The 22535-nt window shown below is 32.3% G+C and overlaps 1 protein-coding gene across 1 annotated transcript in view; it reads left to right on the plus strand.

The window, feature by feature from the left end:
- The window catches only part of LOC143045032 (dynein beta chain, ciliary-like), a 69443-nt gene that overhangs the window by 41889 nt on the left and 5019 nt on the right, over nucleotides 1–22535 (plus strand). The window contains exons 30-47 of the mRNA XM_076217317.1: nucleotides 118–291; nucleotides 1989–2294; nucleotides 2848–3015; nucleotides 3628–3867; nucleotides 4850–5011; nucleotides 5488–6111; nucleotides 6494–6655; nucleotides 7215–7448; nucleotides 8162–8422; nucleotides 10742–10888; nucleotides 11648–12890; nucleotides 13230–13447; nucleotides 14031–14201; nucleotides 18386–18508; nucleotides 18709–18902; nucleotides 19634–19910; nucleotides 20586–20813; nucleotides 21429–21740. Of these exons, the coding sequence (XP_076073432.1) occupies nucleotides 118–291; nucleotides 1989–2294; nucleotides 2848–3015; nucleotides 3628–3867; nucleotides 4850–5011; nucleotides 5488–6111; nucleotides 6494–6655; nucleotides 7215–7448; nucleotides 8162–8422; nucleotides 10742–10888; nucleotides 11648–12890; nucleotides 13230–13447; nucleotides 14031–14201; nucleotides 18386–18508; nucleotides 18709–18902; nucleotides 19634–19910; nucleotides 20586–20813; nucleotides 21429–21740 (5244 nt within the window). The remainder of the gene's footprint in view (nucleotides 1–117; nucleotides 292–1988; nucleotides 2295–2847; nucleotides 3016–3627; nucleotides 3868–4849; nucleotides 5012–5487; nucleotides 6112–6493; nucleotides 6656–7214; nucleotides 7449–8161; nucleotides 8423–10741; nucleotides 10889–11647; nucleotides 12891–13229; nucleotides 13448–14030; nucleotides 14202–18385; nucleotides 18509–18708; nucleotides 18903–19633; nucleotides 19911–20585; nucleotides 20814–21428; nucleotides 21741–22535) is intronic.

The raw sequence follows: 22535 nt of genomic DNA on the forward strand, positions 1-22535 counted from the left end.
TTACTTTTAAGAGAAAAAAAATCAGTCTCCTTAAATTACTTCTCAATTTTTGATGCACAATAACTTAGTTGTATCCATTTCAACTGTTCAATTGAATAATAATGTGTTTTTTCACAGTTGGTAGATTACAGAATAGAGTTTTCTAAATGGTGGATAACAGAGTTTAAGACCGTTAAGTTCCCAGCTGGAGGAACAGTGTTTGACTATTATATAGAAACTGAGACTAAGAAGTGTGAACCATGGACTAAACGAGTCACCAAATTTGAACTGGATCCTGAAATTCCTCTTCAGGTAACTATAATAAATATAAGTTTTTTTTAAAAGAAATGAAAATTAAAAATGATAATAGATATAAGGTAGCTTTAAAAAACAAAAGATAATTATCAGAAGTTGATTTCATTTATATGAAATAAGATGAGATAGAGATATAACAGATTTCAAGTTCTAGAACATGATTGTTTTTATTGCCTGCCACTCTGTTGCCAAAGCATTAAATGATAACCAAGTCAGGATTTGATACTAGGTGGGATACTCCTGAGAAATAGGAATTAGAGGACTTGGTTGTTGTCGAGCCTGCAACTTTTGTTGCAGAAAGCTCGACATAGGGATAGTGATCCGGCGGCGGCGGCTACGGCGGCGGCGGCGGCGGCGGCGGCGGCGGCGGCGGTGTTAGCTCACTTCTTAAAAGCTATATATTGTAGAAGGTGGAAGACCTGGATGCTTCATATTTTGTATATAGATGCCTCATGTTACGAAGTTTCCGTCAGTCACATGTCCATTGTCCTTGACCTCATTTTCATGGTTCAGTGACCACTTGAAAAAAAAGTTCAGATTTTTTGTAATGTTAAATTCTCTCTTACCGTAAGTAATAGGATAACTATATTTCGTATGTGCGTACCTTGCAAGGTCCTCATGCCCGTCAGACAGTTTTCACTTGACCTCGACCTCATTTCATGGATCAGTGAACAAGGTTAAGTTTTGGTGGTCAAGTCCATATCCCAGATACTATAAGCAATAGGTCTAGTATATTCGGTGTATGGAAGGACTGTAAGGTGTACATGTCCAACTGGCAGGTGTCATCTGACCTTGACCTCATTTTCATGGTTCAGTGGTTAAAGTAAAGTTTTTGTGTTTTGGTCTGTTTTTCTCATACTTTATGCAATAGGTTTACTATATTTGTTGTATGGAATGATTGTAAGGTGTACATGTCTAGCGGGCAGATGTCATCTGACCTTGAACTCATTTTCATGGTTCAGTGGTTATAGTTAAGTTTTTGTGTTTTGGTCTGTTTTTCTCATACTTTATGCAATAGGTATACTATATTTGTTGGATGGAATGATTGTAAGGTGTACATGTCTAGCGGGCAAATGTCATCTGACCTTGACCTCATTTTTATGGTTCAGTGGTCAAAGTTAAGTTTCTGAGTTTTGGTCTTTTTATCTAATACTATATGTCATAGGTCAACTATATTTGGTGTATGGAAATATTTTATGATCTGTATGTCAGTCGCGCAGGTTTTATTTGACCTTGACCTGGTTTTCACGGTTCATTGCTCAGTGTTAAGTTTTTGTGTTTTGGTCTATTTTCTTAAACTATAAGCAATAGGCTCAACTATATTTGTCATGTTTGTTGTATGGAAGCATTGTTAGCTGTACATGTCTGCCTGGCATATGGTTCAACTGACCTTGACCTCATTTTCATGATTCATGTTAAGTTTATGTGACAGTCATAATAAAGCTTTATATTTAGGAGTATCAACATAATATCAATGATTAGTAAAGAAGGCGAGACATTTCAGTGTGTGCACTCTTGTTATTTTATTATCATTACATTTTTTTTTAATGATTTTTAGGGAAAGGGGCACTAACTAGGTGAGCACACCTAAATCTGCACCTGATTTACCAATACAAAAATAATTGTCAACTCAAAATGAAAATGATATGTGACAATATATTTACAATTACAATAATAAACATTTCTTTTATCAGGCTGCTCTTGTCCACACAGCAGAAACTACGCGAATCAGGTATTTTGTGGACATGCTGATTGAAAGGAAACATCCCGTGATGTTAGTGGGTAATGCTGGAACAGGGAAGACGGTTCTGATGCAGGAGAAACTTCTTAGTCTGTCTGATGATTACATGATCGCTAATGTACCATTTAACTTCTATACCACGTCTGCCATGTTACAGAGAGTTTTAGAGAAACCGTTGGAGAAGAAGGCTGGAAGGAATTTCGGACCACCTGGAACTAGGAGGTTGATCTACTTTGTAGATGATATGAATATGCCAGAGGTTAGTCACTTAAATCTGATATCTATATTTTTGATTTCATTTTCTTTGATGTGTTTGAGCTTTTGATTTTGCCATTTGATAAGGGACTTTCTGATTTAAATTTCCCTTTTAGTTGTTTTGTTATTTTTATTTTTATTTTATACATCTTCAGACGTAATGATTGAAATGAAAAACATCAAGTTTATGTTATAAACTGATACTTCACATACCAACTGTTTTAGTAACCTAACCCTGTACTTTTAGGGTGCTTATTTCTTTTTACCAAAGTGTTTTGTTAATGCTGGTTGTTTATGCAAATTATATTCTATGTAAAAAGCAGCTATTTTTATTGACTTCCTAAAACTTAATCTGAGAGAAATGTCTCAGTGATCAAGTTACATAATAAGTATATTTTAAGATTGAAAAAAAAAAATGTATACATCTTTGAAATATAGTTTTGAGCATTCCTGATGAAGATGAATCCGGAAATGGACTTCATATGTACCAAATTATAATAATTAATTTTCAATGTAGGAAATATAAAATTTCATTTTATTGTATACTTATTTTTCAGGTTGACAAATATTACACAGTACAGCCACATACACTGATAAGACAACACATAGATCATGGTCATTGGTATGATAGAACTAAGCTCTCTATGAAGGAGATACATAACACACAGTATGTGGCTTGTATGAATCCTACAGCTGGTAGCTTCACCATTGATTCTAGGTTACAGGTTAGTTAGATGCTATTGCTTAGTTTTTAATGTTTTATTTCTTTATGGTAAAACTCAATATGAAAATAAGGCGATGTGGTTGATTGCCATTGAGAGAACTACCCACCAGAGACTTGAGTATAAGACTTTAAAAATCTATATGGCATTGTACAGCCTTCAACAATGAGCAAAACCCATTTGTTCAATAAGTATTCACAAGTGTGCAGTGAGATTATACTAAATTATTTAGGAGATTATTTCCAACTACTTAGTACCAAAAATTCCATGGATTCAATATAAATTGTAGTATAATAAATATTGCAGATCTTGTTGTGGTATAAGAAAAATCAAAAGCAGATTCAGGATCATTATGTATATGTGTGTGTAAACTTCTGAAGCATAGGTCATTCATTTCAATTTTGACATTTATATTTTATTGCTAATTTATAAATTTTTGATAATGTAATTTAAAAAAAAAATAAAAAAATGTTTTATAAGATAATAATTTTTTTACTTTGATTATTTATTTTAAATCAAAATGTTCAAAAATACAAAAATTTCAGATGTTTTACAAATCTTAGTAAATCTCTTTTGATAAATAGTTATTTCAAGCGATCTGTAATTTTATTTTAGAGACATTTCTGTGTGTTTACGATGAACTTCCCAAATACAGAAGCTCTGACAACAATCTATACCAGTATACTGTCACAACATCTACAACAAAATCACTTTTCAAGTACAGTGCAGAGATTTGTCTCCCCCTTGATAGCAGCAGCTCTAGCTCTGCATGCCAGGGTTACCAGTACTTTTCTGCCAACAGCCATCAAGTTCCATTATATCTTCAATCTCAGAGATCTTTCCAATATCTTCCAGGTAAGAATGGGATTGTGGGTAAAAATTCATACATATGATATAAAATGAGGTGTAAGTAAAAAAAATGAACAAATGTATCATTATATCCTAGCTTTTTGTTTTACCTCTGTCTGTCTATCAGTCCTTCAGTCTGTCCTTAGTCTCATGACTATTTTTCATCACATCTTTTTCAGGAACTATTATAAAGATTTTGATGGCCCCGCAACAAAGTTGTCAGTGCCATATAGTTTTACCCTTGTCTGAATTTCTGTAATTCCGTCATTCCGTCATTCTGCAACAAACCATTATACAGAGTTTTTTTCTAAATGCCTTCAGATATTGGGCTGATTTTTGGTATGTGAGTTACTCATGATGAGTTACAGATCAAGTTTAAGTTTTGTTCTGGTCCATTAATTTTTGCCAAAATTAAGTGTTTACAACTTTGAAAAATGTTAAAAATCACAGTTATACAGACTTTTTTTCTATTTTGAGCTGATTTTTGATATGTGAGACTACTATCGAGTTTGTGTCCACATGTGTTATTGAAATTGCAGATTTTTCAACTTTTTGTGATGGGGCCATTCCTGTCGCTTTGACACATCTAGTTTAAATATGGTTTCAGGGTTTATATTAGTCAGATATACTGTGTGAGTGTATTTTGAGATTCATTACTCAACAATTTCCTGTTTACCGAACACTTGTATGATTTTACACATGATATAGCCAAGTTGATAACTTTCTTCATATTTTTCTCAGGAAAAACAATACAAGGATTTCTGAAAGATTGTTTAAAGGTTTATATAAGTCAGCTATACCATGTCGTGCGTTTTCAGATTTATCACTCAACAACTTCTTGTTTACCAAACACTTGTATCATAATTATGCATCATTAAAATTATCCACAAGCATGCATTACACATTTGTATTCTTAGCCAATCAAAACTGTAGTCACAATAGACACATTAACAGAAATAATATATTATGTAATATTATATATTTGCAGGGAGTGTTATTTGCCCAGTCAGAGTGTGCTAAGACTCAAACAGAACTTGTGAGACTTTGGTTACATGAGGCAGAACGTGTTTATAGAGACAAGTTAGTGGATGTCAAAGATATGGAAGCTTATGATAAACTACTGTCTGAACTACTCAAAAGACAGTTTGAGGTATGTTGTTGTAGCCTGGGTCATTGTGTTTAGAGACACTCTTTACAAAACATTTTACCACTATACTGTCTGTGGATTCATGTATTTTTTGGGTACTTATTTTCATGGATAAATGAATACTTGTATGTTCGTGGATATTTGATTTCATGTGTTTGCCGAGGCCTGCATACATACAAGCCTATGGAAAATTTGTCATTCGTTAAACATTTCATTTTGTGGTTTACCTGCATTAAACAAAATCCACAAAAAATTAGTATCCAACAAATAATAATGAATCCACAGTATTCTATCAAAGAAGTAAAGCGTAGCATATATTTCTTTAAAATTTTAATGTCAAAAAGTTGTTAATAATTTACACAGAGATGTTTGTTGATTCTATGGAGACAAAAATAGTTTTCTTGTTTCATGTGTTTTTCTGTCATTTCATTATGGGTGTTTATCTTCGTGTTCTAATGACTGTTTTTAATTATTTTCAGGACATAGAAGAAAAAGATTTAGTGATCAAACCACTCATTTACTGTCATTTTGCCCATCAGATTGGTGATACAAAATATAATTCTGTAGGCAGTTGGGAGAGCCTGAATAAGATTCTCACAGAAGCTTTAGACAGTTACAATGACTTTAATGCTGTTATGAATCTAGTTTTATTTGAAGATGCAATGGCCCATGTCGCTAGGATAAACAGAATCCTGGAAGCTCCTCGTGGAAATGCATTGTTGATAGGAGTTGGTGGAAGTGGAAAGCAAAGCTTGTCCCGATTGGCTGCTTCGATAAGTGGTTTGGACGTGTTTCAAATTCAGCTGAAAAAGGGCTATGGAATAACTGATTTGAAAACAGACCTTGGAATGTTATATATCAAGACAGGCCTAAAGAATGCCAATATGATGTTTTTAATGACTGATGCCCAAGTGGCTGATGAGAAGTTCCTTGTTCTAATTAATGACCTTTTAGCATCTGGGGAAATACCTGACTTGTTTCCAGATGATGAATTTGATAATGTAATAGCTAGCATACGTAATGAAGTAAGAGCTACTGGGTTGGAAGACTCTAGAGACAACTGTTGGAAATATTTTATTGATAAAGTCAGAAGAACACTGAAGGTATAATAATAATAATAAATAGACAAACTTACATTTGTATGAAAATTCATCATCCGTTATTTAAAACCACATAAGTTCCTACGAATATTGCATTACAATTTGAAAAATTGACATCATGATTATAAAAAATATTGTTATGACTTTCGAAGGAGACGGATCTAAGGTTTTGTAGACAATTCGACTAAATACTTAAACCAATTATTGGATTTGTAATTTTTTTAGAACTTTTCACTGAAACTTCTTTAGATTTAATAAAAATGTATATTGTACTTGATATGTTTGATTGCTGTTAGGGAAATTCAGATGTAACATATTATGAAACCTAGATTATAATTTAAGCAAAGTTTCCCGAGAATTATATGTTGTCACATTTATTTTTCAGGTAGTTCTATGTTTCTCACCTGTTGGTTCCACATTACGTGTCAGAAGTCGTAAGTTCCCAGCCATTACTAACTGTACTAGTATAGATGTTTTCCATGAATGGCCACTAGAGGCACTGAATTCTGTATCTGCTAGATTCTTAGAAGACATGGAATTGCTTTCTGTAAGTATTCTTTTTAGAAAATATGGTCCCATTGCATCCCATTGAACATTTAGCAAACAACAATCGTTCATCTCCTTGCATCATTAGTACTTTTGACCCATTTTCCCCAATGGACTTTTGCTATTAAGTCCTTTTAAATTCAAGTTTAAAGAAGAATACTGAAATGTGAATAGTTTGATTTTAAGTGGTATGCCTCATGTATTTTTATTAATATATTTTATTCCCAGACTTTAAAATATGATTTTTTGACTTAATATCTATAGCAGGGCGTAAATTTTTGCTTATTTAAGCGGATAGAAAAAAAATCGTCAATATAAATTCCTCCAATTAAAAGTGCACATGTAATGTTAATATAAAAATTTTGAATCCGCCAAAATATTTTGTGAACCTTATTCAATGATAACCGGGAAATTTTTATTCACCCGAGAAAATCACCCACTATACAGTTTATTAAACAATATATTAAAGTTGAAAATATGCCACTATCCTGTAAGTTTCTTTCTAAAAATGGTATTGACAAATGTTTCATTTGGTAAACAATTTGATTTAAAATCTTCAGGATGACATGAGGGAATCTGTGTCAAAGTTCATGGGATATGTTCACCAGTCTGTGAACGAGACGAGTCAGCAGTATCTACAGAATGAAAGACGTTACAATTACACCACTCCCAAGAGTTTCCTGGAACAGATCAAACTCTATCAGAATTTACTGACAAAGAAGAACGACGAGCTACAAAAGAAAATCATTCGCCTTGAAAATGGTATTGAGAAGCTAAGAAGTACTGCTACACAGGTATATATAGTACAAGGGTTATCTGAAGAAAAATATACTGCTTTACTTACAGGATGAGCACCTTATTTCACTCCTTGATTTTTGATTGGATACCTATAACTCAATTTATTGATTTTTTGTATTGGGTTTGTGAACTCTTTTGCCTTTTTCTTTGCCATGGTGGTGTATGTTTTTCTTTTACCTCATTTTTTATTACCCTTTGGTGTCTTCTTCCTTTCATTCTCTTTTCACACTGAAATTTTGTGCTGGTTTTTTTTATTTTTTGTTTTATTCCCAACTGAATTGAAATTTAATATTTCATGGTGGTATTTATTTATTTATGGGCTTAGTCCTTTAAATTGAGCTCCCATGAAATATTCACAGTATTTTTTTCACATGTAGACTCTTACCACGAAAGAAATGAAAATAAAACTTGATGCAAAAATGAACCAGTTTAAAAGTAGTCATTTAGGCTTTAATTGAATAAGCTTACAAGATATTTATGTGTAGAATCGAGAGTGTACTGGTTTGTGAGAATCCACAAATTATTATTATTTTTTTTAAATTTTGTTGTTAAGTTTGATAAGGATATGAACAAAAAAATAAAAAAGAAATAAAAAGGATATGAATATTTCCTCAAAATTAAATCTAGTTGCAGTAGATATATTTTTGTCTTTTTTACCTGAATGCATATTTTTTACCTGAATACTTACTGTATACTGTCTCGTCACAAGGTTGATGATCTCAAGGCCAAACTAGCTGCTCAGGAGGTTGAACTTGGACAGAAAACGGATGAAACCAACAAATTATTAGCAGTAGTAGGCTCGGACACAGAAAGGGTATCAACAGAGAAAGCTATAGCTGATGAAGAGGAGAAGAAGGTTCAGAAAATCAACGAAGATGTCTCGAAGAAACAACAGGATTGTCAAAGAGATCTGTCTAAAGCAGAACCTGCTTTAAAAGCTGCTGAGCAGGCATTGAATACTCTTAACAAGGTATTTTAAGGGTTTAATTAAAACTTTGAATACTTTTGATAAGGAATCCATAAGAGTTTTATTAAAATCTTGTTTAAACACATGTCTTTTTTTAAAACTGTCTTCAGGAAGTGAAAGCAAACAAATTTTTTGATGGATATTTTAGTCTAAAATGGGCGGTAAAAACTGAGCAAAACTGATTACCTACGAGAAATATATAAGTATTTAGTGTTCACAAACAATACAAGATGGTCTTAAGTTATTGATTATCGGTGCTGAACTTGTGAATATTTAGATTTTATTGAATTTTCCCCGTTATTTTGTCTTTGTGTTTTTATGTTTATTTTGGTTGTATGGCTTTGGTGTGACACCTAATTTTCACATGAAACCATCATTTTAACTTTTAATAATGTTCATTTTAATGTTTTAACTACCCGGTAGTAATTTAAAGAAAAAAATAAACATTGATTGTCGTATTTAATCCTCTTGCAACCAAAATTGTGCATTGAAGTTGAATTCTTGAATCCCCTGTGTTTCCCCCTTTAAAGTTTTCATTGAAAACAGTTTTAACAACAGTTTTTTTCCATTCAAAAATACTAACATATGTCTTATTTTCCTACAAGTTTTTGGCACCTGAATTTGCAAATTTTCATTTTACTGCTTGTAAGTTAGATACCTCCACCAATTGAAAACACTAAAACAATTTGCCCTTGTCCGCTGCACTTGTGATGTCAGAATCAAATTATTTTAGAACTTTGATACTTCCCCAAAATTGATTGCTTAATAAAGGTTTGACTGTATTTCTAGATATAATCACTACTGTGTAACATTAATTACATATATTTTATTAGAATTACGTATGTTCTTTTCTAAATACAGCAATCTTTCTGATTATAAATATTTATGCCATGTAGACCAAGTTGTTGTTATATATATGTTTATAGACCAATTTTAGGTCTTCTTTGTGGTCTGCATGTAAGCAATGTTGATTACTACATCAAAAAGCTGTCTTGAAAGCTTAATCATGTTACAGTGACTTGACTGCTAGTGTTGCTATCCAACTCATTCAAAATTCTGACCAAATTGCAATTTGTTTTATAAAATCAAACTGTTCAACTGGTCAAAATTTTGAACAAACTGTTCAGTCAAAATGTGAAAGTGCAAGGTGATAAAATAAAATATACCTACTATCCTATGTGACTTCAACTCCACTTTAATGTTGTTGTGACAAAATTAGTATAACAGTTTGTATAGATATATTATAGTCATTTATGCGTTTACTTTTCTACATTGGCTAGAGGTATAGGGGGAGGGTTGAGATGTCATAAACATGATTAACCCCGCCGCATTTTTGCGCCTGCCCCAAGTCAGGAGCCTCTGGCCTTTGTTAGTCTTGTATTATTTTAATTTTAGTTTCTTGTGTAAAATTTGGAAATTAGTATGGCGTTCATTATCACTGAACTAGTATATATTTGTTTAGGGGGCAACTGATGGGAAGCCTCCGTGTGCGGGAATTTCTCGCTACATTGAAGACCTGTTGGTGAACTTCTGCTGTTGTTTTTTTTACTATGATTGGGTTGTTGTCTACTATATTCATAAGAATCGGACATCATATGAATTAAAACATCATATATTTATTAAAATATCTGTGAAATAACAATACTTTATTGATAAGTTTCCATGGGGAGATAACCTAAACCATTATTCTTTTGAATAGAGACTTTCTCCCATGGAAACTTCCTACAATCATATTGTAATTTCACACATATTTTACTGAATATGAAATGATTTAATTCACATAATGTATGATTCTTGTGAATATAGAAGACTTTTTGAAAGAAAAACTATATGAAAACTTATTTTGGACATTTTTATAGCAATTCAAAATTACATTTCACCTTTAGCATGAAAATGACTATAAAATATCTAAACAAACTGATAGACTAAATTTTCACATCAACAGTAATGCGGAGTTAAAGTCTTATAGGATTGTAAGTATATTTTTATTTTATCACCTTGCACTTTCATGACTTGACTGTGATTTTCTACAGCAGTTTGATCAAATTCCTGACCAGTTGAACAGTTTGGTTTTATAAAACAAATTGCAATTTGGTCAGAATTTTGAATAAGTTACAATAGGTGCAGAGCAACACTAACAGTCAAGTCACTGTAATTGCAGGATTAAAAAAAAATGTACATTAATGAGAAAAATAAAATTTTATTTGTACTCACTACAAAGTCAGAGAAAATCTCAGTGAGCCCAACATTTTGTCATGTTCCTAAAAGTCATACACATAAGTTATGTATTTCAGACTGTATACATTTTGCATCTATTTATAGAACAATTTGACAGAGCTGAAATCCTTCTCTTCTCCACCTCCTGCTGTTGTGAACGTAGTGGCAGCTGTAATGTGTCTGCTGGCTCCTGGTGGTAGAGTACCAAAAGACAAAAGCTGGAAAATGGCCAAGGCAACCATGATGAATAAAGTAAATGATAGATAGAAAAAAGTAGAATAACCAAAATACTGAACTCCAAGGGAAATTCAATACAAAGAGTCCTTTTTAAAATGGCAAAATCAAAAATTGAAACACATATAACATGCCTAATGAATGGAAAACAACTGACATATCCTAACTTGGTTCTGACATTTCTTTATGTTAAGAATGGTGTATTAAACCTGGTTTTGTAGCTCTTCTGGCTTGTATGTCAACAGTCCAAAACTGTTGATGGCATTGTGATAGAAATAGCAACCTCAATTATATATTTGTGATAATGATTCCAACCTAAATGTTACTATTGAGTTGGTTTCACAAAGGGTCAATATTGTCCCTAAAATTCCATGAAAGATTAATTTACTGTTGAAACATTTAATAACAAAATAGGTTATAGCAATTTGACCAATAGAAAATCAACATGCTTCAACAATTTACTTTGATAATGATGATGCGTTGATATTGATATTCAATATTTTTAGAGATTTTTTTGGCTTCTTTGCAGATGGTTTTTGTTCAAAATTGTGCTTATCGTGTAGGTGCTATAAAAAAGACAAGTTTATTGCATTGAAAAGGTTTTTTGTAATCCTGAATATGTACTTTTATTCATATATCTATAATTAAAAAAAACATGCATATTGATAATATATTTAAAACTGATGAACAAACTCATTTCTGCTTAATGTAATTTATATTATGTAGAAAGGAAGAAAAATATATTTAAATTCATGCTGATTGTTTTTTTTTTATCAGATTGATCTCTTCTTGGAAAATTTAATCAATTATGACAAAGACCACGTCCACGAGAACTGTCAAAGGGCAGTAGAGCCATACTTGGTTGACCCAGAATTTGACCCTGACTTAGTTAAAGGGAAATCATTTGCTGCATCAGGACTGTGTTCATGGGTTATAAATATCATGAGGTACTATAAAGTATACTGTGCTGTTGAACCAAAACGTATGGCGCTAGAGGGCGCCAATGCAGAGTTGTCTGCTGCAAAACACAAACTGAAGGCTATCACGTCAAAAATAAATGACCTTGAAAGTGAACTTGGAACCTTGATGGGAGAATTTGAAGAGGCAACAGCTGAGAAGCTACGATGTCAACAGGAAGCTGATAGTACAACAAAAACAATCGAACTAGCCAATCGTTTGGTTAGTGGTTTGTCATCAGAAAATGTCAGATGGGCGGAGTCTATTGAAAACTTTAAAGAGCAAGAGAAAACATTGGTTGGTGATGTGTTGATGACTTCTGCATTCGTATCTTACTTGGGAGCTTTCACCAAACAATACCGACAGGATCTGATAGAGAAATACTGGACCCCATTCTTGAAAGGACTGGCCCATCCTATTCCAGTTCTAGAGGGGCTTGATCCATTGAGTTTATTGACTGACGATGCCCAGATTGCATCTTGGAATAATGAAGGTCTACCAAGTGACAGGATGTCCACAGAAAATGCCACGATTTTGACCAACTGTGAAAGATGGCCCCTTATGATTGATCCACAGCTTCAAGGGGTTAAATGGATTAAAACCAAATACGGATCAGATTTGAAGGTCATACTTCTTGGACAGAAAGGTTATTTGGATGCATTAGAAAGGGCCATATCATCTGGTGATGTTGTCTTGCTGGAAAATATTGGAGAATCTGTGGACCCAGTACTTGATCCACTTCTTGGACGTAATACGATAAAGAAAGGTCGTGCCATCATGATTGGAGATAAAGAGGTTGAATACAGCATTGATTTCCGTTTGATTCTACAAACCAAGTTAGCTAATCCACACTACCAACCTGAGATGCAGGCACAGACAACTCTTATTAATTTTACTGTGACTAGAGATGGCTTGGAAGATCAATTGTTAGCAGACGTGGTTATCAAAGAGAGGCCAGATTTGGAGAAATTAAAATCAGATCTAACCAGACAACAGAATCAGTTCAAGATCTCTCTTAAAGAACTTGAAGATAATCTGCTAGCTAGATTATCAGCTGCTGAAGGTCTGTAACAAAATATGCTTAAATCAGACTGTCTAAATTCTCTTTTGAATTGTATTGCATTTTGTTATACCAAATATAGTCTCTTATATCTTATTATTAAGAATGGGTTGTGCTTATTGTTGAAGGTCCAACCCTATGCTGACCTGTAGATGTTTACATCATTGTATTTTGGTGTTATGTAAGCAAAATACATAGATAAAAGACAAGAATTATGGAAGGAATAAAAACATGATACCATGTGTAAAGTAATACAAGAATAATCCAGAGAAGAAGCTTTTTAGTCTAAGTTATTTTTAATAAATTTGATACAAATATTTCTATTGAGATCTTTTTTTTTAGGTAATTTTCTTGGAGATTATGAATTAGTTGAAAACCTTGAGAAAACAAAGAGAACAGCCGCTGAGATAGAAGTTCAGGCTGAGCAATCAAAGAAAACAGAGATTGATATCAACACAGCCAGAGAATTATACAGGCCAGCAGCTACAAGAGCATCCCTCATGTACTTCATCCTTAATGATCTCAATACCATAAACCCAATGTATCAGTTCTCACTAAAGGTATGATAGCCAAGGAAGTGTCTGAGGTCCAAGATATATTCGATGTAACGTTGAAATCATGTTGAGGCCACATCTGTGTATCACATACTTGATGTGTGTCATGATTTAAATCCAAGGTCTTGTTTGATTATCATTGATATTCTGATCAATGTATTTAATGATGTGAAAGTTATGTATGTTTTTACTTGCTTGGATCTCAGTTATGCTTTAAAAGTTAGAGAAAATACCTGGATAAATAATTTTGACCTTAGGGTCAAATATGGGAACTTAAGTTCAAATCTTGGAAATGTATCGAAATTATGTCTTGGTCATGTATTTGTTCCATCTTATTTGATCCTATTTAAAAATACATATTTATACTCAGTTTTATTTTTATATTATGAACCAGGGTCACACTGAAATTTATTTGGTTGAATTTGACTAAAAGGCTTGGTAGTCCCACTTAGAGACTTCTTTTTCAAAATTTAAAATTTAGTATAGATTAAGATTAAGGGCAAGTAAAATGTTAATTTATTTACGTATCCATTGGTAGATTACACCAATTATAATGTTACTGTAAATTATGTTTTTTTTTTAATTTCAGGCCTTCAAAGTGGTGTTTGAGAATGCTATTGACAAGTCTGACAAGTCCGATGACATTAAGACCAGAGTGCTAAATCTGATTGACTGTATCACCTTCTGTGTATTTATATATACAGCTAGAGGACTGTTTGAAAGGGACAAGATCACCTTTACAGCTCAAATGACATTCCAGGTAAGCTTGGTTTTTATGCTCCACTTAGGCTTTCCTGTCCGTCCATCTGTAGGTGCGTCGGTCCCGCTTCAGGTTAAAGATTTTGGTCAAGGTAGTTTTTGATGAAGTTGAAGTCCAATCAGTTTGAAACTTACTACACATGTTCCCTATGATAACTTTAATGCCAATTTTTACCACAATTTCACGGTCCACTGAACATAGATAAAGATAATGCAAGTTGGCACCAGTGTACTATAAACAAATTCTTGTTGATTTATATTTAGTAATTAAATAAGCAATGGCACAAGAATAGTTATGATTAGTGTGAGGAGCTGTGTTTGATGAAAATTCCTCTTTTCAGATGAAACTATTTACATGTAATAACATTTTTTTGGCCCTGATATTTAGATTTCTATCTTGATGAATAGAATTCCTGTTTTTCAATGTAAATGCATGTGTTACCATGTGTTTCACCCTTTATAGCTAAGAACTGAAATTAAGCTTTGAACTTGCAGTGACAAGAATGTCAAGAATTATTTGTTTATGGATCTAAAAATGTTTGAAATTTAATTAAAGGGAAACTTCGCAAAAAAATCAAAAATTGATATTATGTCCATTCTGTATAAAAGTGCTCAAATTTATAAACATTACAGTTTTATTCCGCTAGATAAGAGATCACCATCGATTTTAAATTTTGAGTATCAGTTCTCTGCGTTCCGCCATTTTGTTATCGTGTACGAATAAAAATCACGATATGTCTATAAACCACAAAGAAACAAAACTACAGTAACCGATGTAGTCGTAATTACGTGTCGATATCTTGTCAATCGTACGGTTGTTTTATCTGACTAACTAACTTTAATAATACGGAAAATGTTCTTATTTTGTTTTTAATAACCATATAGTCATGGTCATGTTTATTTTTAAACTGTTGATATTGGAATTAGTTAAAAAGTCAAAGTCATAAATAAATGTTCCGTGAAAATTGTTTTCGAAAATCTAATTCGTTCATAATTCTTTAAAGTAATACACTTAATTAAAAAAAATAGGATCTTCGCTCCACTGATCACCCGCATGGCTAAAGGTATTACTCCCAAAGGTATTGTGAGGGGTGTAAGGTGACACGTCCAGGTATTCAAGCGATTTCCTATATGGCTTGCAAGTTCATGCCGGCCCGTTCATGCATCGTTTCACTTCTGTAGGTGTTGATCAGTGTACACGGCCGATAACTTATAACTTTCCATTTTGAAATATCAGGTGCATGTGTAATATACATCTCTGTCTTGCGTGTCCGAAAGTGATATAATATACTAGTCATGTAAATGTAATATATACTCATTGTCAAAAGTGAAGGACAGATTGGAACATACCAGAAAGATTGATTTAAAAAAATGTACGCACTTGCCGACGATTCGTTTATACGACTGGATAGAAAGTTACGGAACTATAGCGCAATTTAAAATATATACATGTATACATTGAACATAAGAAAAAAACATAATTTTATATTTTGAATAAATAGGGGTAAAAGTTAAATAGACTAGTCCACGTATGCCAACAGTATGTAATCATCGAATGTCGATAGACTATTGTATACCAGAAGAAGAAGAGAACCAATTTGATTTAAATACAGGTCGATGTATAACTTTTGCTTTGGTTCATTGAAGTTGTGGACATAGTAAAATCACAGATTTATATTTCAATAAGATTGTTCTCGAACAAAGGAAGGAATTCGTCATCACAATTGTTATATATGCCACTGGACGAACATTAATTATCCCGAAGGGATGTGAATATTTTGCTGGGAAACTTTTGAGTATCAAAGTTTCAAATTAATTTCGGAATTATTTTTTTCTTTCTTGGTATTCAATAACAGAAAAAAGAATACATTACTTGTCCGCTAAATAGGGATATTCTTGTCAGATGAAAGACTTTTAGTTATATTTAAAAAATAGGGAAATATGACATTAAATTGGTTCTGCCTTTTTTTAAACATCGTTAAAAAGATGTGTGTCTAGGGTGAACACCACAAGAACCCTGTAATACTAGTACGAGAGTATAGCATATAATATGGTGGTATTGGAAATCTTTTCATACAGATTGACAACTCATTGTCCGATATGCATGTAATATTTGCCACATGACGCCCATAGTTCTTTCTACCATCATTATCTTATTCTTAACATCGATGGTTCACACCCAAACAAAATGGGAGTAATGGACCTTCAGAGCTTCTCCGTGTTATACACTTGTGAAATATATAGACGAAATTTCTGTATTGAAATGAATATACATCTCACAAACATGATTTTCAAATAACGATTTTGAGTAATTACATTACAAACCAATATAAAAGTATGGCAAGATATAACCATGAAGGAATTTAGTTTTTGTCAGACACAAGAAGTCATCACTATCATAAACGTATACGTATATATGCATACAATTTCAAATATCAAGAACAAGCGGTCGATGTCGATAGTCCGTTTTCTAACTGTTCGAGTTAGACATGTCACTTGTTCATTCTTGAAAGCCTTCATATTCCCCGTCTAACGATGGGAACTGTTTCTGATTGTGTTGACTATAAATGCTTGTATGGTAATTCAGTCGTTTATCTGTACAAGCGGTTGCATTTCCTCTCCTTTCCCAACAAACAAACGAACGAAACGCTACTAGTCTGCTTTCTCTGGAGCTCATCCTGAATGGCTCTTATACGTCAGGAAACTTACATGTATACTAATAATGATTGTTTCAAGAACAACGATGTATGGACGAACTATTCCAAATTCGTCAATATCAGTTATGCATGACTAAAATGTAACTTTTATTACAACTACTGTATGACTTATTTGGATTAATGACGGCTATCATGTTCAACATTGCACAAATATTATCATAGAATTAAAAAAAAAATCCTCAAAAATCATGAAAAAAAAATAATGCCTTAGCTTAGATAGTTGGTATTTTTTCACAAAAAGTTCGTGTAAATGATTGTCAAATGAATTTAATTATGTAAGAATAAAATGTTAAAAAGAAACTAAAAAAAACCAAACATGTATGTTGTATTTTTTTGTCAATTAAAAACTTTAAAATTGCAATAGTTTTATTAGCATTTAAACACAGCCAGATTTGAATACAAGTTAAGAAGTTCAGGTAAAGTCAATGATACCAAACAGATGTACAATGGTATATCAAATAGGGTAATATTGCATTTAGTTTTTATTAAAGATTAAAACTACTATTTTTTACTTCATATTTGAATTTTTACGCCAATTGCCGCTAAAAAAAAGTAATTAAAAATTGTTTCCTTTTATTTTTATACATTTTCGGATTTACGAATCTGAATTTTATTTTCAATTAATTTACACAATTTAATTATTGAATCTTTATTCTCATCGTGTATTAAATCTTAGTGTATTAACATCGTGACATCATACTCTTTCTAATCTTTTCTGTTTATCCTTTCCAAATAACAACATTTATACCTGTGTACGCTTGAACTCAAACCTGCGGCTAAATAGCTACAAGGTAAACGAATTGACCTCAAGCCGAGAAATATACAGTGACCTTTACAAAATAATATATACACTCTGCTCACACATTAGTTGCATTGAAATGATTATCAAAACAATAACGGTAAATAGAACTGAAATATTTTCAGTTCAATATCAGTAAAAATGTTCAATAAATATTTTATGAATAAAATCTCAACAATAATTAATTAAATTTATTCAAAAACATTTAATAGAGATAATTTTATAGGAGTTTAATTCAATCAATACAAAACGGTATATGCACATTCATTTTCGTTCATCATTATATTGTGGTTAATAACTACGACCATTCGTCAGCTGTGCGCTTTTAATTACGTATATTGTCGATAAGCTATAAGAGTTAAACAGATTTTATTTTTTCCCAGAATTCAATAAATCGGGCTAATACGTCACGACCCACTCGAGAATTCAACCAAAAAAGTTACAGATACTTGATTTTCTCCGTTATTAGAAGGAATATAAATTTAAAACTTTGCAAATGTGTTTTTTATGTTAAGATGAACATAATTAGATGATAAGTAAAAAATCGCGGAATTTCCCTTTAATTGTTGATACAAAACAAGTCAAAATTTTATATTCTTTTTCAGCAAAACATGTACTTATACACTGAGTACAATATTATTTGTTCATGATAACAGTTTTATTTTGCAGATTTTGTTGATGTCTAAGGAAATTGATCCCATCGAGTTGGATTTCCTGTTGAGGTTCCCATCACTACCAAATATAATCAGTCCTGTGGACTTCATGAATAATCACAGCTGGGGAGGAATCAAGGTCAGTATTGATGTTAAATTTCACAAATAATAGATATATAATAGAAACATGACTAATTGAGACATATATGAAATAAAGGAAAACAGGTTCCATGCATAAAATTAGGCTGCAATCAGTATGTTATGGTTAAATTACTGTGTAAAAATTAAACATAGCATGTATTTTCAAAATAAAAGTTCAGCTATGTTTTTATTGTTTAGGCTCTTGTGAATATGGAAGAATTCAGAAATTTAGATAGAGACATAGAAGGTTCTGCTAAGAGGTGGAAGAAGTTTGTGGAGAGTGAAGCTCCAGAGAAGGAGAAATTTCCACAGGAATGGAAGAACAAGAATTCATTACAGAAACTGTGTATGATGAGAGCCCTCAGACCTGACAGGATGACCTATGCTGTCAAGTAAGTTATCATTGTTGTACTTAGCATTTTATTTGTTTAAGAGTGGAGGGTTTAAAGCAATCCTCTCGTTGTCTATATGACAATAGATTGGTTGTAACGTTAGGTGCTTACTACTGCACCTCTGTAACAAGAAATGATGTAATATTTGGTCAAAATGTTGAGTTAAACAGTGTTAGTGATTATCCGATCTTCCAGGCAGTCACCATATGTTTTAAGATATTTAAAATTTTATGATACAGCAAGGACATACGACATTTTATTTCACTAAAGCCCCCACATGGGGTATGTTAGTACAACATTTTAACAAACAATAAAAGTGTGAACATATTTACATTAGAACAACATGGTTAACAAAGGTATAGTAACATGATTAAGCACATGTATTAAAAGGTTTTAATAACACTTTTGCAAAATTTTGCTATTCCAGTAAGTGTAAATAAATCTGATGTATTCATCAATTCTTTAAATTTTAAAACATTTGGGTTATTACATATATTTAAAGGTAAAAATTTAGCTCTTACATTGTTGAAAAAGGTACATTTGAATAAGTAATGAAACTCATCACCAAGTTCATTAGCATTACAATGTCTTTCAGTTCTATCAATATTAAAAAAAGAATTAATCAATGTCTTATAACGAATTGGGTAAACTTTGCATGAAATTAAAAAGAACCAGAAAAAGTCGGAACATTTTGTTAATTCCATTTTAATTTCCCATGCTCTTTTATTCAGAGATTTTGTCCAGGAGAAACTAGGAACCAAGTATGTTGAGGGGAGGAGTTTAGAGTTTGCCAAATCGTACGAGGAGTCTGGACCAACCACACCTATGTTCTTCATCCTCTCTCCTGGGGTCAACCCTATAAAAGATGTAGAGGTCCATGGTAAAAAGATTGGATTCAGCGCTGACAATAAAAACTTCCACAATATATCCTTAGGTCAAGGTCAAGAAGTTGTTGCTGAGAGTGCCCTTGACCTTGCTGTAAAGGAAGGTCATTGGGTCATATTACAGGTTGGTACTAAAACTGACAATTGATATGAATAAATGGATGTGCTTAGTGGTAGACTTCAAAGCAACAATGACCTATATAATAACCAAAATAATTTAAACATTTAAAAGGCAACTTAAAAAAAATCTTTGGCATCGACAGGTTTCTTTACAATACATGTATGTCAAACTCTCACTTGTCAAAAGTCTGTAAAAGTGGTGAAAACAATTATCAGAAATAATTAAAGATCTACCATAAAAGCCAATTTAAAAAAAAAAAAATATGAAATTTTATAAAAAAAAGCAAAGATAAAGATGCTTTAAATCCAGCCATTAAGATATGTCTGTCATTTCTTGCGCTTCTTTCAGTAAACGTTGTTTTCAAATTAAATCAAATTGTTAAAAAAAATAAAGAGTATATAATTAAAATCTTTTTTCGACAGCACAGAAATTAAAATACAAAATTCAGAAATAGACCAAAAGGGTAAAAACACTTTCTTTTAGTAGAATACAATATATGAATGAACTGTGCCTTGACATGCCATGACATAGCAGTACATATACATACATGTAATACTATGTTCAGAAACATTGTTGCATTAGTAAAAGCAATTAGAAAAATTCAAAGTTTTAGTTGTGATTTTCATTCACAATTTTTAGCAAACACATTAATAAGATAACAAATACAATTATTCACAGAATATTCATTTGGTTGAGAGATGGTTACCAACATTAGAGAAGAAGTTAGAAAGTTACACAGATGAATGCCATGCTAGCTATAGAGTGTATATCAGTGCTGAGCCTGCACCTACAGTACTATCACATATTATACCACAGGGTATACTGGAGATATCCATCAAAATCACCAATGAACCTCCCACTGGAATGGTGGCCAATCTTCACCAGGCTCTGGATAACTTTGATCAGGTATATTTAAATAAAAATCTGATTTAATGAATAATGTTGAAAAGTTGTTTGAAAATGTGTAAAGGTTTGATTCAAAATGAAATGAGATCATTGATTTATGAAATAAATTTTATGTTTTGGAGTAATATACACATGATACAGTTGGCAACATTTCATTTTTTTGAGGAAATGAAGAATGAACTTATTTAAAGTTTGAACATTGTAAACACATATTGAACATTGTGATTTATTAAATAGACAGCACAGCAAAGTTATAGTTACATCCTTTTTGTAAGTACCTGTACATGATATAAGAAGACAATGTGTAAAAGATATGTCAGTACATGAACTTGCTGGGTTGCACAATTAAAATAAATGTTGAAAAATGTGTCAAAGAGTCGCAATAAACAATACCAATTATACTGCAACTAACGGGCATTTCAAAATTAATGCCTCATCAGTGATAATTGAAGCAGAAATATTTGAAACATAAAACCTAATAGAAATGTTGGAATAGTTGATATAATGGCAAATGACCAGAAGTATTGCCAAACCCTGATACCAATCATTAAACAAGTAAATAACTGGAATATCTATGCTATTGTAACCCTTTATGTTGGCTTTTGTTTTTATCAGGAGACCATGGAAATGTGTGCAAAAGAGAATGAATTCAAGAGCATTCTGTTCTCTTTATGTTACTTCCACGCTGTAGTTTCTGAGAGACGTAAGTTTGGTCCTCAGGGCTGGAACAGGAGTTATCCCTTCAACACAGGAGATTTAACTATTAGTGCTATGGTTTTGTACAACTATCTTGAGGCTAATACCAAAGTTCCATGGGAGGACCTGAGGTACCTGTTTGGAGAGATCATGTATGGAGGGCATATAACAGATGACTGGGATAGAAGATTGGTCAAGACTTACTTAGAAGTTTATATGCATCCAGATATGGTAATGTTAAAATGCAACATATTTTAGAGTATCTTTTGAAGAAAAAATTTAATTTAAACCATCTTATTCCTGCTGTTACTTTATTTTACATAAAGCCTGTTCTATCCCTTTTCCAGGTAGTTTGATATTGCAATTTTCAGATTTACCTTAAAACGGAACGATCTCAGTTTTACATATATGCGACAATTTATTTTCCCATTCTCTTTTCCCTTCCTAAAATAAGTTGGTTTACAGAAGTTGTTATGAAAAATTGGGTGGTTTATTATGTAATCATTGAGGATAAAACAAGTCTTCAACAAAAAACTGATTTCGCTTCAAGATGTAAAACTCTAAATATTTAAAGTAAAAAGGAGGGTGGGGATGTGGTACACATGACTTAATTTTTATGTCACAAAATTGTCTGGTACATGTTATCACAAAATCTTTTTGTTACAATTAGTGATACAGTCAAACCTGATTAAACCGGACCCTGAATAAACCGGTTTCCTGTCCATTCCGGCCGAAAATGAAAGTCCCATATTTTTCCATTCAAAGTCTTTGTTAAAATACCCTTTGTAAACCGGACCCTGTGTATTCCGAATTCCGGTCTTATTATGAAGTCCCAATACTCTTAATTACATTAATTATTACCTGTCAAAATCGGTTTGTCTAATTAATTTCAATGATCGATATGCAATCAAAACATATTTGTTGATACAATTTAACTTTTCGTGATAATCAATTAGTCAGGTGTCAAACTGTGAACCTACAATCATACAGTAGTGAGCTGTATTATTTATTAAAACATTATAAACG

Source organism: Mytilus galloprovincialis, chromosome 9, assembly GCF_965363235.1.
Source record: "Mytilus galloprovincialis chromosome 9, xbMytGall1.hap1.1, whole genome shotgun sequence".
NCBI lineage: Eukaryota > Metazoa > Mollusca > Bivalvia > Mytilida > Mytilidae > Mytilus > Mytilus galloprovincialis.